This window comes from Protopterus annectens, chromosome 2.part0 (assembly GCF_019279795.1).
Source record: "Protopterus annectens isolate FY-2018-M chromosome 2.part0, PAN1.0, whole genome shotgun sequence".
In the NCBI taxonomy this organism is placed as follows: Eukaryota; Metazoa; Chordata; order Ceratodontiformes; family Protopteridae; genus Protopterus; species Protopterus annectens.
The window spans coordinates 631,865,394-631,883,042 of NC_056728.1; the positions used below are offsets into that span (position 1 = coordinate 631,865,394).

General features: G+C 45.7%; 1 protein-coding gene across 1 annotated transcript in view; it reads left to right on the top strand.

Annotated features, from left to right (window-relative positions):
- The window catches only part of TDRD7 (tudor domain containing 7), a 1,553,655-nt gene that overhangs the window by 1,418,757 nt on the left and 117,249 nt on the right, over positions 1-17,649 (top strand). Inside the window, exon 10 of the mRNA XM_044060339.1 lies at positions 7,527-7,687. Coding sequence (XP_043916274.1) covers positions 7,527-7,687 — 161 coding nt within the window. The remainder of the gene's footprint in view (positions 1-7,526; positions 7,688-17,649) is intronic.

Consider the following 17,649-nt stretch of genomic DNA (forward strand, 5'->3'; position numbering starts at 1 on the left):
ACCATATGGCCATCGACTCACTCGGAGCCAAGCCATCCTCAAGATCGTGAGTGGACTATCAGCACCATGACCCCTAGTACGGCGCCTGTTTTTTCTATGGTGCTGTCTACTATGGTTCTGGTTGTCTTGATGGCACCGAGTCTTCTTGTAGCTCCTTCCCTGGGGGTGGGCTCATCTGAGCGGGGTATGACCTTGGTCCAGAAGTTGTCTTTCTCTGTTCCGGGCTCCCACCCCTCTTCAGGCGGGTCTGCTTTCCAGGTGATGGGAGAGAGCACTTGCCTCTGCAGGCTCACAGCTGGTTCCTTCGGCGCTGGAGACTCATATATGTCTGTCCTCTGAACCGCAACTGACACAGTCCACTACTCTGGGACGTAGAGGACAGGAACCTCAAGATACCTTTCCACAAGGTTCCCCACTCTTCAGAGTCCTCCTCAGATGTCCACGCTGAGGAGGTAAAATGTAAGAGTTCGTGCAGGAGAAAGCATGTCGATTCCCGCAGGGAATCCCTTACCTAAGATAAGACTACGATGAAGGGGAAGGGTCCCCACGGTCGCCCCCTGAGGATGTCTCCTTTGGAGACCCAACTGGAAATATTAAAGCAGCCGGGAGACTGGAAGGCCACCAACCCTTCCTCTGAGGAATTTGTATTCTTGTAGGCTTTCTATGCTCGACCCTGTACTTCTTTGGTGACCCCCGCCTGCAGATGACCTGGTTCAGCTCATCATGCAACCCACTTGGAGGAATCTTGACACCATTGAACCTATCCCCTGGAAACCAGACAAAATTCTTTCTCCACCAGAGGACAAACAACACTGGTCCAAAGGCTTACCAGTAGATGCTATGGTGATGGCGGCAGCCACTAAGAAAGAGCTCGCCGAGGAGAGCCCTGCTGTCCATCCTCCAGACAGGGAGTCTTGGGCGATAGGTTAGGGAAGCGAGTGTGTATTCATTAACATTTGCCATTCGGTCCTTGAATTACTTTTCACATTTTACCTGGCTCCAGAGAAACCTAATCTCAAAAATTTCGGCAACCTTAGCAGGAGCAGTTTCTGATGAGGTACGAGACAAAGTTGCCTCACAGCTTGCCACCCTGGAATCTATATCTAACTCATCCATGGGGCTGATTTCTCATACTAATGAAGGCGGCTAGAGGAGCGGGTGCAGGCATTGCCATGAGATGTCACGCCTGGATGCGCCTGTGTAATTTTTGTGGACCCTTTTAAGTCTTCTTTTCTCAACACTTCTGTGGAGGTCTCTTCTCGGCCCAAAGGTAAAAGACACTTTAGCCAGGTATGAAAAGGATGGTAAGACCCTGTTTGCTGTGGGCGTACATTTTTCTATCCCCCCCAACAATCCTACTTTAGGAATTGGAGAAGAGGAAAGATGTGGTACAATAAATCCCAGGGTCCTTTCCATGACGCACATGGCAAGTTTTACCCCCCCCCCCCCCCTGGGCAGAGGGGAAAACTCATCTGGAAGACACCCCTACAGAGGCAGTGGCGGTCTGCATAATCAGGGATCCAGAGATTCTTTCTCTGGACTGTCCTATCAGCACTCCTGAAGAGCGTCCCGATTGCTTGCTTTTGGAAGCAATCGGGGGATGATTCTCTCTGCACCACCTTGCCTGGCAAACAGTAACCCCAGATTTTTGGGTGCAGACAATTACCAGAGGTTATCACATACCTTTCAGTCTTTACCCAAGACCACTAAGGCATATTCCCCAATGTTCCACCCAGTCATAGGGAAGCAGCAGCTCAAGAAATGCAAAAGTTGCTCCTAAAGAGAGTCATCCAAGCAGTCCCACCAGACCACATAAGATCCGGATTTTACTCAAGGTTCTTTTTAGTGCCAAAAAAGACAGGGGACTGGAGGCCAGTCCTGGACCTCAGCAACCTAAACAAATTTGTCAAGACAAACAGAATTCCAGATGGTCATGGTTCAGTCTGTCCTACCATTACTATAGAAAGATGACTGGATGTGATTGATAGAGCTACAAGATGCATATTACCACATAAAAATGGACAAATGCTCCAGAAGATTCCTCCACTTCCGGCTGGGAGACAATCACTACCAATTCTGTGCACTGCCATTTGGTCGCTCTGTGTTCCCCATGGTGTTCACCAAGTGCATGGTAGTGATAACAGCTCACTTGAGACAGCAAGGATTCCGAGTGTTTCTGTATTTAGACGATTACCACCCCCACCAAGTGTCTACTGGTTACAGCCTTACATTACACCCTAGAGCTAGCAAAATCCCTAAGGATCTCAATAAATTAAGAGAAATGTAAGTTGACTCCTTCTCAGAGTCTGGAATTCATAGGGACAACTTTCAGTACTCAATCTTGTCTAGTCTCCCTCCCACCTCACAGGTTAGAAAGACTAAGGTCTCAACTTCGGGTGATACTCTCTGGACAAAGTTTCAGCTCGGGCAGTCCTTCAACTACTAGGATCTATGGCAGCTTCGATTACAATAGTTCCTCTGCCAAGACTACACATGAGGCTTCTACAGTAGCTTTTACTAACACAGTGGTCCCCTTTGACTCATCCTATGTCCTTTCAGATCAGCATAACAAATCATTGTAAACAAGACTTATTTTGGTGGAAGAAGCCAGAAAAAAAATTGGAGTTGCCCTTTCTCCCCCTCTCAGCCCAAGGCCATAGTGACCACGGATGCTTCTCTGATTGGGGGGGAGGGGGGGCACTGCCAGGGAAAGATAGTCCAAGTCACTTGGTCAGCTGTGGAGGCCAAACTGCATGTCAGTGTTCTTGACCTGAGGGCAGTGCTTCTGGCATTTCAAGCATTCCAGTCTGTCCTCCCATCTGGGACAGTTGCTATCCAGTCCGACAACATGTCCATAGCCTGGTAGATCAACAAATAAGGGGGAACAAGGTCTTAGCAGTGTGTCGGGAGGCCATGAGAATTTGGCAATGGGCTGTAGCTTCCATCCGCTTTCTGATAGCAATGCACATTCCCAGGGAGTCCAACGTAATTGCAGACAAACTGAGCAGATGCTTTCTCCTGCCTCATGAGTGGTCCCTCAATCCTATCATAGTGGCAAAGATCTTCAGGCACTGCAGCCAGCCTTGCTGTGATCTAGTCGCATCCTCAGCAAACCACAAATGTAGCAGCTGCTTTGCCCTAATTCCCCCGCGGGGAAGTCCCCGAGGGATGCTGTAGTACACGATTGGCCCACAGGACTTCTTTATGCCTTCCCTCCCCCTTCCAGTGATCCCAAAATTTCTAAGGAAGGCACTTCGGTTAAGAACCAGAGTAATCCTCATTGCACCCTATTGACCATGACAAGTTTGGTTTCCTTTTCTTTGACCTCATCTAGTACATCAACCATGGGTTCTGGATCCAACTCCAAAACTGCTGTCGCACCCACAAGGGTTGATACATCCAAACATATCAACCCTCAAGCTGACAGCTTGGTTCCTCCACTTCCAGTAATTGCCAGGCAAAATAACGTATCCTCCCCTGTACATCACATTCTTTTGGAACCAGGAAAATTTATCTCAGAGAGTGGAGAATATTCATAATCTGATCTCGAGAGAAGGTTCAGCTCCGCTTGCTTCAGTACTGTACTATTTATCTAACTTTCTCCATTCAGGGGCGGCAGCTTCAACTGTTCATGTACATCTGGCGGCTATCTCTAATTTTCACAATGGCTTCCAGGACTCATCCTTGATTTCTCACTGTCTGTATAAAACCTTTTTGAAAGGTGTCATGCACACTAGACCACCCTTCAAAGACCCAGTCGAGCCATGGAATTTGACACTAGTTCTACAATGCTTGACTTGTCCTCCTTTCGAACCTGCGGCCACATGTGATATAAAATTTGTATCCTGGAAAATGTTATTCTTGGTAGCTATTACTTCAGCAAGACGAATATCTGAACTACAAGCCTTCTGCATAAAATATCCCTACGTGGTTTTCCATAAAGAGAGTATCACTCCAGACTAATCCCACCTTCTTATCCAAAATTATTTCCGATTCAGCTATTAACAAAACAATTGATCTGCCAGTTTCTTTCTAAAATTTTGTAACAAAGGGGAATATTCACTACATTTGCTTGATGTGTATAGACAATTGTGATTCTACTTGGACAGGACTAAATCACAACAAAAGTCTGACCAATTATTTATATCATTCTCAGGACCAAAATTGGGAAGATCTGTTTGCAAATTGACTCTGTCTAAATGGTTGAGAGATTACATTGCTTTTATCTATCAACAAAACAAAGCTCTTCTACCATCTAAGGTCAGAGTGCATTCAACCAGATCAGTTGCAACATCTGTTGCCTTCCATGCAAGAGCTTCCATGGATGACATTTGTGCAGCAGCTATCATACCTTTATCACACATTGCAAATTACATTTGGTCTCTGGGGGGGGGGGGATGCTTTCTTTGGTTCAGTGGTGCTCAGGAGTATCCTTCCATAGGGCCTCCCAGGAAATAAAGTAGCCAGGGACTCTGTCCCATCAGTAAGGAATGAATGAAATCTTTATTCGTTCATTACCTCCCACCCCCCTCTGAAAGACTCCTGGAGGTTCAGATTTGGTCCTACCTTATAGTAGGGAATTTGCTCAGATAAAGCCTTCGTCGCTTTTTCTTTTTCTGTCTTACAGACAAACTCGATCTGAGGTGAAGGGCACTATGGGTAAGTTTAGCTTGAGAGTTTTTGGCAGGAGTTTGTTATAATAGCCGACTGTGTTCTGAGGCCTGAACCGATACCCATTAGTAATGAATGAATGAAGATCAGCAACATAGATGGAACTTTATGGTAAGAACATTGCTTATTTTTAAATCTACCTGTATAGCTTAGGCTACTGCAAAAGCGATCTATTGCTGATCGTAGTATAGTTATGTAAGTAAAATTGCCAAAAAAGTAGATGTTCATAGGTAGGTACTAGGCTATCTGCCCGAAGGCATTTATAAGCCTAGCCAGAATGTGTTGGCTTTCGCCGGCCCCTTAGATTAGTTCCCTGTGCCTCTGTCCAGTATTGTCACTGAAGTGATCCCCGGGGCAAACTTTCTGTTTCCCATCCACTCGTCAAGGTTTCTCTTGAAGAGTGTTCTAATAAATTACTGTTGCATTAGCTGTCCCTTCCCTCCAGCCCCCAGTTTTGGTGTTTTTTTGTATTGCCTGGGTGTGGATGTATATACCCAGTGTATATAGCTGCACTTCTGTTTCAGTTGTTAGAAGTTTTTCCTTTTAGTGCTGTTGCCTTCCTTCTTGCAGCAAAAAAGCTCTTGAGATCTTTGGTGGTTTGTGTTTTTATTGCAGCATCTCTCAAGCTCTAGACAGTGCTTGTAGGGTACCCTTAAGGTTTGAAAAGCTGGCTGGAGGCAGGAGGTGTGGTTATTGCAAGAGTCATCTATAAGAGCATCTACTGTTTGTTTACTTACACAACTGTACTTTCTGTGGAATGCTAGTATTCCAGTAAGCCTACATGACCAGCTTAATTTGTGTGCATCTTTGAAAAAAAATGTCCACTGTAGTACTGATTTTGATTGGTTCTTTTAAATTAATGAGCGGTGCTGGTTGATTTTATAAGCTAGTGATTCTTTGCAACAAAAAAAATTCTGTTATAGGAGAAGAAAGCATTTACCTTGTTTTTGTTTCAATAAAAATTGGATTCTTGGATCTCTGCTGTTTGAATGTGCATTTTTTTCAAGCCTTTGCAATGCCACCCAAGTGCGTCATTTTATGTTCAAATTTCTTTTACTGACTTTTTCGTATAGTTGTCATACTCTGCGTTTGCGCTGTAGTCTGTTGCGTTTCCTTAACTGTAATCCTTTAGTGTGATTGCTTTTGAACCAGTAGTAACAGTAGAACTGAAATTTTCTTCATGGAAAATGCTTTTTTGAAGTAGCTAATGTCATCTGGAAAAATTTGACTTGTAAGCATTGTGTCAGTCCTCCAAACTTAATTCGTTACAAGGGTTGAGTGTCATTGCAAACAACTCCATCATTTATTCTCATGGTGACCACTGAGATAAACCTGTCAAGAAGGGTCTTAATCAGTCTGTCAAGCATACCTCATCTTACAAGTGCAAGAAGTCCGGACAAAGACATAAATGTGTGTGTGTGTGGGGGGGGGTTGGAGATCAAAGGACCAAAATCAGGGACAGATTTTAAATATTGCTCTTAGAAACAGAAGTAAGAATTACAGGTTTTGTGCTGTTGTGTATTTTCTGAAGGATTTGAAGCCTAAAACTCAAATGTACATAGTCATCGAGTGACTTTGATAATTTGCCAGGCCGTGGATATTCTTTCCTAACATTTTAACTCGTATTGTATGGATGTCCAAAAGACAGCTCGGATTTTGTGGGCAGAACCATATCTTTAAGGAATGGTTCTTTATTTTTTGTAACAAGAAATTGTGATATAAAGTTTCTAAAATATGTAAGTGTTGGGACTGATGATGATAAATTTTGTTTCAAAAAATGCAGTAAACATTGGTTAAATAAGCTCCAGGCACAGAAGGCAAAGTGTTCTCATGTCTTTTTCAAAATGTATCTTTCATTGACTGTGCAGCAGCTATGTAGCCTTCACTACATTCTTTTGCAAGACTCTACAAGCTGAATGTGATCTCTAGGTCTTTGCCTTCCTTCAGAGTTTACATTTTTCAGAGGTATGGTCACATGAAGCTGGCCCTTCAGGAGAATAGTTTGGGATTCTGTGCTTGTGTTGACTATGGACCTTCTTGTACCAGATATGAAATTTAAGCACTTAATTGCAATGTTATATCTGAATGAGCAGGTCCATTCTTGTCAACAATACTTGCCCTCCTCCTCCCTGCCCTCTTGCTTATGTGGTTTAAAGGTCTCTATTATTTTCTTCCCTTCTTTGACATGAACAGAGCATTAAGGGTAAAAGGAAATGGGCTAGTAGTGTAGTAAAGTTTCAGATCCCAAGCTGTGTAATGCTTAATCGTTAGGCCTTCTGTTAACAACTCTGAACCTGTGCATCCAAGTCCTAACTATGGGTAGAACGATGATCTTCCATTTTCTTTTCTACTCGTAGTGTTATAATACTTGCACAAGTTTTCTAGCCAATAACTTTTTCTTTAAGTTCAGACTGTAACCCAGTAATCCCTTGTGAGTAAGTTACTTCCAAACATTAAACATTTGCCTTGTGAGCTAGTACTTAAACTGTTATTTTTTATGTACAAATTCTTTCCTATACAAACTGTTACTTCTGCCAGCAGCATACATTTTTTCTTCCTGAAAACACTGTTGACAGCTGGCCCAGTGGCCTAATCATGTGAGCTGTAGTTCTGTGATACAGGACTCTCAGCCCCTATTTGCCAGTTGTGTGACCTTGATCAAGTCACTTAACCAGGCATTTCTCCCAGGTCCCTCCTGAAAAGGGACTGCATGTCCAGTGGGCCTACCTGGTTAACAAATGGATATTAGTACTATTTTTTCATAAATGTCATCAGAAATATATTTTTTAAAACAGCTTCTAAGTTTTTGATTGTTTATATTACTGCTTTAGTAATACTGTATTTCATTTTTCTAGGTGGCATCGTGTCTTAGTAAAAGGACTTCTTACAAATGGCTTGGTTTCAGTATATCAACTAGACTATGGCAGACATGAGCTGGTCAGTTATGAAAACATACGTCCCCTCATTGGAAAGTTCCGACTGCTGCCTTTCCAGGCCATTACGGCACAGCTTGCAGGTATGTGCTTAACAGTAAGCTTGATTCTTAAAATGCAGTAGAAGTAAATGTATGTCATCTTTTTATACTTTAAATGTTTGGCATATTTTTACAGCTGTATAAAAATCTGCTTTGAGGTAGTTTTTGTTATTAAAACTGTATTTCTTTTAGCCTTTGTGTTCAGATGACACATTTTACATTAAAACAAAATTATTTTTCTTGTGGCATTGTCATTCAGAATGTCTTTTCAGTTTTAACAAATGTCTGCCAGAGGAAGTACAGCAAGGCTTCTTCACTTCATTTCATTTAGTATTGTCCACCCCTCTGGTCTTGCACAGGACTGAAAAGAACATTTACCCACCTTTTTGGTTCCTATATGCCACTGTATGAAGTCTTCTCAATGAGAGTTAGTGCTTGACCAATGTTTTTTTTTTTCATTGTGAACTGAACAGCATGCATTTTGTCCTTCAAAGTCTTGCTTTGAATGAGAGACACTTGAATTTTTCCTTTCCAAAATGATTTTGATGTAGCCCTATCGTTGCCAACCATGATTGTCATCTTACCTTTGTCTGCTTAGCCTAGGCCCATATGGTCTGGGAATGAAATATCTGTAGACTTCAACTTTACACTGAACTGTATCTGTTAAGGCAGTATGTGATGACTTAGGGACGCAGACCAGGGAAAAAATCTGCACAAGGGAAAGCATCTAGAAAGAGATGACAGAAGTCCTATGGACTGTTGCATCTGGCATATTTTTTGCATCTAGCACATAAGCTGCTACCCTTTCACTTGCATCTGCCTGTTTTTTTTTTATTCATTTTGCTGCAGGCATCGCTGAACCCTTATGTGTTTGCAGCCTACCACTGTTGCACACAGGGCACATTCCAAGGCTCTGCTACTGTGTGTGAAGTACTACATAAGTTCACCTTGAACATTCTTTTTATTTTACCACTTGTGTCCCTTCTCCCATCCTTGCTGTTTAACTTCAGTACTTCCACTTGTCCCCTAACAATACATTGCATCGAAGTCCTGGTCCTCCTTGCTTTTCTGGAATGTACATGATTTGGAGTGATGTTCTTCATGTTTCACTGTTGCAGTCATTACATTTGGGTAATCTGCTGGCAGGTTGCCCTCAGTCGGCCTAATTAACAAAGTCTTGGGTCCTGCGTCGTTTGCTGTCCCTTCTTCCATGACGTCAGGGGTATAAAACATGCAGCCGATGCCATTACATCAGTCTTTCTTGCTGTGCGGTGCCCAAAGCAGAAGCAGTTCGCAAGTGCCGGTCGGTCGACTCCTGAAATTTCCGATGTTAAGTTGTCAATCTCGCCTTCATTCTTGCTTGATGGGTTCGGAGCCGATCCTCGGCTCCGACTCGGCACTTTGCTAAGCTCGAGAGTCACTTTTACCAGCTCAAGGCAGCCCCATATCCCATGATGCAAGGCGGTAAGTACCCAGATCTCGTTTGCCGCTTCGCTGATGAGGTCCTCCTTTTACCAGCTCCTGGTAAGTGTTTTATATTAAACTGTCTTTAGCCCCTTTTCACTTTTAAACTTTATATCTAACGTTTTTAGTTTATATTAAGCCCTTTTTTGACTAAAATTACCCTTCCTCCTTAATTTTTTTAGTCAGGCCTTCTCCCCTCCCATCCCCCCCCTGTCAGGGTGTGTGTTTGTGTGAGAGGTTAGTTTCTCTATTTTTTTTTAGATAACTTTGTTATCTTATTGGGACTGTGTTGTGTGTGTTTTTAGTACAACTATGTCCAAAGAAAGGGTCTCAGGCTTCAAGAAGTGTGACTCGTGCTGTCAGAAGATGTCTCTGACAGACGGTCACACTTCTTGTTTATATTGCCTGGGACCTCTCCACCTGCAGGACTCCTGTGCAATTTGTCATTCCTTTAGCCAGAGAGTCCTGCAGGAGAGAAGGAATAAATTGATTTTAAGGGGTCTTCTTAAACCGGAGGGCTCTCCGGCTAAGTCGGCTCCGAGCAAGACTTCAAAGTCTTCCAAGGCTCAGGCTTCTGTGTCCAAGCCTGCGTCCTCGGTTCCGACTCCTTCTGAGTCGAGATCGGCTCTGGCTGGAGCCGATCCTGGTTTACAAAGACCTTCGGCACCGATGGCTAACGGTGCTGATACTGTTTCAGTCACATCGGTGTCGGCTCCGACTGGCTCCGACCACCATGTGGCTCAGGCTTCGGTGTCGGCGCCGACCGGCTCTGACACCATTACTTTTATGTCTGTATCGGCTCCGGCCGGAGCCGATGCTTCGAGACTTTCTGTCGGTGCCGAAAAGTCCTCGGCTCCGACTGTATCTATGGTTTCGTCGGCTCCGATGGTTCCTTCGAGGAAGAGGTCCAGGTCCCCTTCCTTGGAACCAATACTCTCAGCTCCGGCCTCACCTCTCCTCTCGGAACGGAGCCATCGGAGCCGATCATCTAGGTCATCCAGGCTTTCAGACCATGATTTAGAGAGGGTGGTCAGTAGATTATTGAAATCACAGGCACTGGCCCAGATGCTACATAGTCCGTCTCAACAGACGACTATTAGTCCACAACCTCTTGTAGTTCCTCCTTCGACTCTACCTCAGAGTTTGGAGCTGGAGTCTTCGGGGATAGTTTCTGCTATGGCTGAGGGGCGGATACCCCCCCCTTCTGCACTCTCGGCATCTACTCTTATCTCTTCTTCGAGACCTTCCTTAGAGGGATTCGGTGGTCGGGCTTCCCTGGTCTCCTCCGAGGGGGTGAGTGGCATTGGACCCTTGTCCGACCCCACTCTTCCCCTTGGAGCCTCGGCCTTGGTGAGCTCGGCTCCGACATCTGCCTCTGAGCCTTCCCTTTGGTGGGCCCTGGAGTTCCGGTTTCTTCGGAGCGGGTTCTCTCGGACCTCCCTGGGAGGGGCCTTGAGGTGATGAAGAGTGTGCTGGCCACTGGGCTCAGCCAGCAGTCTATTCCCTTAGCTCCTCCCTCTACAGTGCCTGTCGATATCTCTGCCATCTCTCTTGCTCCCGGACCCAGAGATCCTCCGCCTCAGGTTTCCCCACTGGGAATAACCCCTCTTCCGAGGATTCTCCTGATCAGTCAGGAGATCCTCCGCAAGAGGACTTGTAAGAGGAAACACCTAGACTCCCTGAGTCTATCACTTCAGATACCGACTTAGATGAGTCGGAGGGATCCCCAAGATCCCCCTCTGAGGATGTCTCCTTTTCAGACATCCTAGAACTCCTAAAACAGAGGGGAAACTGGCCCTCCACAAATCCCTCTGAGGATGAGTCGGTATACCTAGAGGTGTTTGGTTCTCGGCCCTCCACCTCCTGGGTATCTCCGCCTTCGACCCCTTATGGAGGTTATTGCTCGAAAGGCTTGGGCTGCTCCTGACTCTGTAGAGCCAGTTCCTCGGAGGCCGTCTAAATTTATTACTGCCCCTTCGGAAAAGCAATTCCTTACGAAAGGTGTCCCTGCTGATGCCATGGTGGTGGCGACTGCCACTAAGAAGGAACTTGCAGATCCTTCCGTACCTGTCCATCCTCCTAATAAGGATTCTAGGGCCATGGATAGGTATGGTAAGCGGATGTTCTCTTCAGCGACCTTTGCTATGCGCTCGCTGAACTACTTATGTCACTTCACCAGACTCCAAAGGGACATCCTTAAGGAACTAGGTGAAGTAGTACAGGATCCCACAGCTGCAGGGGCTCAAGAAAAAATTGCTTTGCAGCTAGGAATCCTTAATTCTATTGCTAACTCCTCCATGCGACTGATATATGCAGCAGATGGAGCGAGTAGAGCCGCAGGTACAGGTGTGGCTCTTAGACGCCAAGCCTGGATGCGGCTCTGTAATTTCGCAGATCCCTTTAAGGTGTCCTTCACAAATTCTCCCTTTGATGGGTCAGCTTTGTTTGACCCTCAAGTGAAGGATACATTGACCAGGTGTGAATAGGACGGCAAGACTCTTTCTTCCGTAGGGGTCCGTTTTTCCACCCCCTCTAGACCTTACCCTAAAGGACAGAAAGGTGGAAAGATGTGGTTCCGCAAATCCCAAGGAGTCACGCCGGATACACGTGGTCAGTTTACCCCTAGAGACAGAGGGGGTAATAATAACAGACGCCGCTCTAGAGGCAGAGGGGGTCCACAGAACCAGGGAAGCAGAGAGCCTCTCTCTGACAAGCCCTTTCAGCATCCCTGAGATGTTGCCCGACTGTCCATCCTTGGAGGCAGTCGGGGGAAGACTATCGCTGTACCCAGAAGCCTGGTGTTCCCTCACTCAAGACAGATGGGTACAGTCGATCATATCCGAGGGTTACAAAATTCCTTTCGAGGAAAGTCCCTTCCACTCAAATTCCCTTCCAGATGTACCACCGGTCTAAGGGAAGTTGCAGAGTTAGAAGTATTAAAACTTCTACAAAAAGAGCCATTCAGCCAGTTACAGCAGACCATTCAGAGCCGGAATCTACTCAAGATTCTTTTGGTCCCCAAAAAGACGGGAGACTGGAGACCAATATTGGATCTCAGCAGACTCAACAAGTCTGTGAGAAAGACAAGATTCCGAATGGTCACACTTCAGTCAATTCTGCACTTCCTAGAGAAGGACAACTGGATGTGCTCAATAGATCTTCAGGACGCGTACTATCACATAAAATTCACAGACGCTCCAGAAGATTTCTCCGCTTCGGCTGGGGTCCAGTCATTTCCAATTCAGAGCCCTGCCCTTTGGTCTCACTACAGCCCCCAGAGTGTTCACCAAATGTATGGCAGTGGTCACGGCTCACCTGAGACGTCAAGGATTCCAGGTGTTTCCGTATCTCGACGACTGGCTCCTTTCAGCCACCACCAGGCATCAACTTCTTCAAGCCAGGGATTACACAATAAATCTTTGCACTCAATTGGGAATTTCGATAAACTACGAAAAATCCTCCTTATTGCCCTGCCAGTCTATTACTTTCATAGGTGCAAACTTAGACACTGTTCGGATGTCAGCAACCCTCACAGACCAAAGAATCTCAGATATACAAAGTCACGTGAGGATCATCCTAGCCAGCAAAAAAGTACAAGCCAGAATGGTTCTAAAGGTGTTGTGCCTCATGGCTGCAGCCATTACCCTTCTTCTCCTGGCCCGCTTCTACATGCGCCTGCTTCAGTGGATGTTGTTCACTCAGTGGTCTTACCAACAACTTCCAATGCGTCACCAAATACTGGTGACACAGATTTGCAGGAACATCTTTCATGGTGGATTACTTCTCCCCCGATTCACCAAGGCAGACCCTTTGCATCCCCGGCCCCGGTAGCCACTGTCACTACGGACGCCTCCCTGATTGGGTGGGGGGGTCATTATCAGGGCAGGATGGTTCATGGGACGTGGCAACCGTTCGAATACCACCTGCACATAAATGTCCTAGAGATGAGAGCAGTGCTTTTAACGTTGCAAGCCCTCAACGACTTTCTTCCCTTGGGAACAATTGCAGTTCACACAGACAACATGTCTGTAGTATGGTATATCAACAAACAGGGCGGAACCAAATCCTACCCCTTGTGTCGAGAAGCTCTCAGACTTTGGCAATGGGCGATCTCCTCTCATCGGTTTCTGGTAGCAACGCATATCCCTGGGAAAACCAACATTTTAGCGGACAGATTGAGCAGAGCTATTCTCATGCCTCACGAGTGGTCTCTCAAACAATCTATAGTGGAGGAGATTTTTCTAGAATGGGGCCGCCCATGTTGCGATCTTTTTGGTACTCCCGAAAACAGCAAATGCCAAGACTTCTTTTCTCTCTTCCCACTGCCAGGCCATCCCCAGAGACGCTCTAACCCAGGATTGGCCCCAGGGACTTCTTTATGCTTTTCCTCCTTTTCCACTGATTCCACAAGTACTCCAGAAAGCCACCGTTTTGAGAGCCAAAATGATTCTCATTGCTCCCTATTGGCCTCGACAAATTTGGTTCCCGTTCCTCCATCGTCACCTTTTGGTGCAGCCGTGGCATCTGGACCCAGTACCAGACCTTCTGATTCACCAATCGGGTCAGCTGCACCGGTCTATCCCTTCTCTCAACCTCACAGCATGGTTGCTCCACTTCCTTCCTTAGCCAGGCTTCCTATGATCTCTAATCCTGTTAGGGATATCATAGTGGCTTCACTAAAATCCTCTACTAGAAGGATTTATACCAGCAAATGGAAACACTTTTCTTGTTGGGCAAAAGCTAAGAATATTGATCCCTTTACTGCTCCAGTTCAAGCGGTTTTGGATTTCTTAGCGGAAATCTTTCACGTGGGCTCTTCTTCTTCCACGGTCAAAGTTCAGTTAGCTGCTATCTCGAACTTTCATGTCGGATTCGCAGATCACAACATCATGTCCCACAGGCTTTTTAGAGCCTTCTTAAAAGGAATCTTTCTCCTGAAACCTCCAGTCAGGAGTCCTCCTCCTCAATGGGACCTAAATTTAGTGCTGACATCCTTGATTCTTCCTCCCTTCGAGCCAGCTGTTTCATGTTACCTGAAATTTCTTTCATGGAAAACACTCTTCCTGGTTGCTATTACCTCGGCTAGGAGAGTGTCTGAACTTCATGCTCTCTCTGTTAGTCCCCCTTATTTGGTCTTCCACAAAGACAGAGTATCCTTGAGAACTAATCCGACCTTTCTGCCTAAGGTCACCTCAAAGAGTGATTTGAATCAGTCTATTGACCTTCCTGTATTTTTCCCAAACTACTCAAACAGATCAGAACAAAAATTACATTATCTTGATGTTCACCGCCAACTCAGATATTATTTGGACAGAACAAAACAGTTCAGGAAATCCGATCAGCTCTTTATTTCTTATGCTGATAATAAAAAAGGCCTTCCCGTCTCTAAAGTGACCTTATCTAGATGGCTTTCTTCTGTTATCTCTGAAATCTATCAGCTCAGGGGAAAACAGCTGTGCTCGAAACCTAAAGCGCATTCAACCAGAAGCTTAGCCACTTCCACAGCCTTTCAGGCTAGACTTCCATTAGACACTATTTGTGCAGCAGCCACTTGGGCCACTCCTCATACCTTTGTTTCTCATTACAAATTGGATTTGGCCTCCAGGGACAGAGCCAGTTTTGGCTCTACAGTTCTCAAGAGTCTGTTCCATTGAGCCACCCAGGATAGAGGTGCTAGGGACGCGGTCCCATCAAGCAAGAATGAAGGCGAGATTGACAACTTAACATTGAGAAGTTATGTACCTACCATAACGTTCCATGTTAGTTGTCTTCTCGCCTTCTTTCTTGCGACCCTCCCTCCTTCCCCCTGGCCTGGACAGACCTTTTCTCCCTACATGGAAGAGTGCTTTTTAAGACCATACAGTTCTGGTCTTCCTAACCCATCCTTCAGGTTTTTCTCTGCCTTCTTTCTTCCTTTTGGGAAGTTTTTTATGCTAGGTGTTATTGCCTATAGAAAACAAACGAGATCTGGGTACTTACCGCCTTGCATCATGGGATATGGGGCTGCCTCGAGCTGGTAAAAGTGACTCACGAGCTTAGCAAAGTGCCCAGTCAGAGCCGAGGATCGGCTCCGAACCCATCAAGCAAGAAAGAAGGCGAGAGAAGACAACTAACATGGAACGTTATGGTAGGTACATAACTTCTAATTTTCGAGTTTCAGAACCGAAGTCTTCAACTAAAAAGCTAAGTACCCCATTGGGGAAACTTTTTCTTGCTCCTTACCGATGTAAGTAAAAGTTAATAATTGTATTACTTGTGGGAAGCAAATACCTCATAAGGATTTTCATTTATACTATATTACTTGCCTAGGCCCTGATGACAACGTGCCTTGCTGTCGGTTTTGTGCTACATTTAATCAATGCACTATTAAACATCAGTATATTTTTGCTTCTAAATAGTTTGGCTCACGATTTAACTGTCCAGAAATGTCATCGGTTAGCAATCAGACTATCGGAATACCTAAAAAACACAAAGCAAAGGACAGAGACAGGCCGTCGAGGTCCAAAACTAACGACGACGCATCTCCTAAGCCAGTTCGCTGGTACTCAGTGAAGCGCTTTTACAGCCTCTGATACCCGCTACTTCTGATTCGCAGGCCTCTACTGACACCCATTCAGAGTCCGGTATGCCACAAGATGCTTCAGTTATGGTACCCGCGGATGTCTCTAACTTAGATGGGTCCAGAACCGCTGTGCAGACACCGACTTCTGAGGGTGTTTTCAGGCCTACAGATTTGTATATTAGACCTTTGCCATCTTCAAAACTAAGGCCAAAATCAAAATCTATGTATAAAAAAACGATGACTGGGCCACATGTGCTGGCCCCTATACCTAAAAAACAGATGATCAAAATGGCTGAAGATTTAATTACTCTGATCAGGGGTAGCCAACCCCCTCCTTCTAAAAGGCCTAGGCAAGACATTGATTATGAATCTTCTGAACAGGATTCTATTTCTTCTGACTCTTCTAATGAACAGGATTTGTCTATACAAACTCTTATGAGGACTCTGATGCAGAAGATTCCATTCCTTCTGCTTCTCCCCCTGAGGATTTTTCTTTTGGGGAAACTTTACATACTTTAAGGGAACTTTACACTGGGAAAATCAGGATATGTTCATCGTGTTTCACTGTTGCAGTCATCACTGTAGGGATGTCCTTCAAGGATGCATCTGCAGTCCTTACAAATGGGTTGTCCTGTCATCAGGCAGCCCTTCGGTCGGCCGGATTCCAAAGTCTGGGTCCGGCCTCGGCTGGTGTCGCACTTCACCCGACGTCATAGCTGCAGTTATTCGGGTATAAAGGCATCAGCCGACGCCATTTTCCTCAGTCTTTCTTGCCGCGTGGCGCCCGAAGCAGAAGCTGTTCGCAAGTGCCGGTCGGTCAGATCCAAAGATTACTACTACCGAATACTACTTCGAAGACTTCTAAAAAGCTAAGTACCCCATTGGGGACTCTTTCTTGCCTCAGCCGATGTCAGAGAAAGTGAATAACTGTTTATCTTGTGGGAAACAAATACCTCATAAAGATTTCCACTCCTACTGTATACATTGTTTAGGCCCAGACCACGATGTAGCAGCTTGTCTAGCCTGCGCTTCTTTTAACCGACGGACGCTTAGACGTCGGTCGGAGTTTGCTGAACAAATTTTCGGCTCTGATTTTGCCTACATTATGCCGTCGGATCCTCCGACAATGCAAATTTCCAAAAAACGAAAAGAAAAGGACCGACACTCGCGGTCCGCGGTATCGGCCGAAACCGAGATTAAGCAAACCACGAGCGGCTCGGTTTCGGCCGAAACCGAGCAAGCGGTTCTTTCTCCAGCCGAAACCATGCCTTCTACCGAGGCCTCCTCTAACCTGGTAGAATCTGCTTCTGAAATTCAGCCCTCTGTTGCGGTTTCTCAGGAATTATCAGACACAATTCCCCTGGATATTTCAACCCCTGCACGTGGAGCTGCTAGGCCTCCTGCAGCCATGTCTATTAAGGCCTTCGCCAGGGCTAAAGCAGCCAAAGCTTCAAAAACTGTGCCTGCCAAACCCCCCTCACACAGGCCCAGCACTAGCTCTCATATGCTATCTTTGGCTGAGGATTTAATTTCTTTAATTCGTGGATCCCAGCCTCATCCAGACAGGTCCTCTCTCCCACCTCCAGAAAAGAGACCTAGAGCAGAGGCCCCTGAGCCAGTATCCACTGATGGTTCCTCTGATGAATCAGAACATACAGACCTTCCTGAGGCTTCTTATTCTCCTTACGAAGACTCTGATGCTGAAGAGTCCATTCCTTCAGCCTCTCCACCTGAGGAATTTTCCTTTGGGGAAACCTTGCATGCTATGAGGGAACAATTTCAGTGGCAGGGCCAAGATTTCTCAGACTCCAGAAAAAGGCTTAGAACCTTTCTACATTTGCCACAACATAGGCCTTTAGCTATACCTCCAGTCCTTTCTGTTGTAGATGATGCATTTAATGATGCTTGCACTGCTCCTGATTCATTACCTCCGGCTCCTGATAAGCCCGATAGGTTCTACAGGGTCCCGGACACTCAT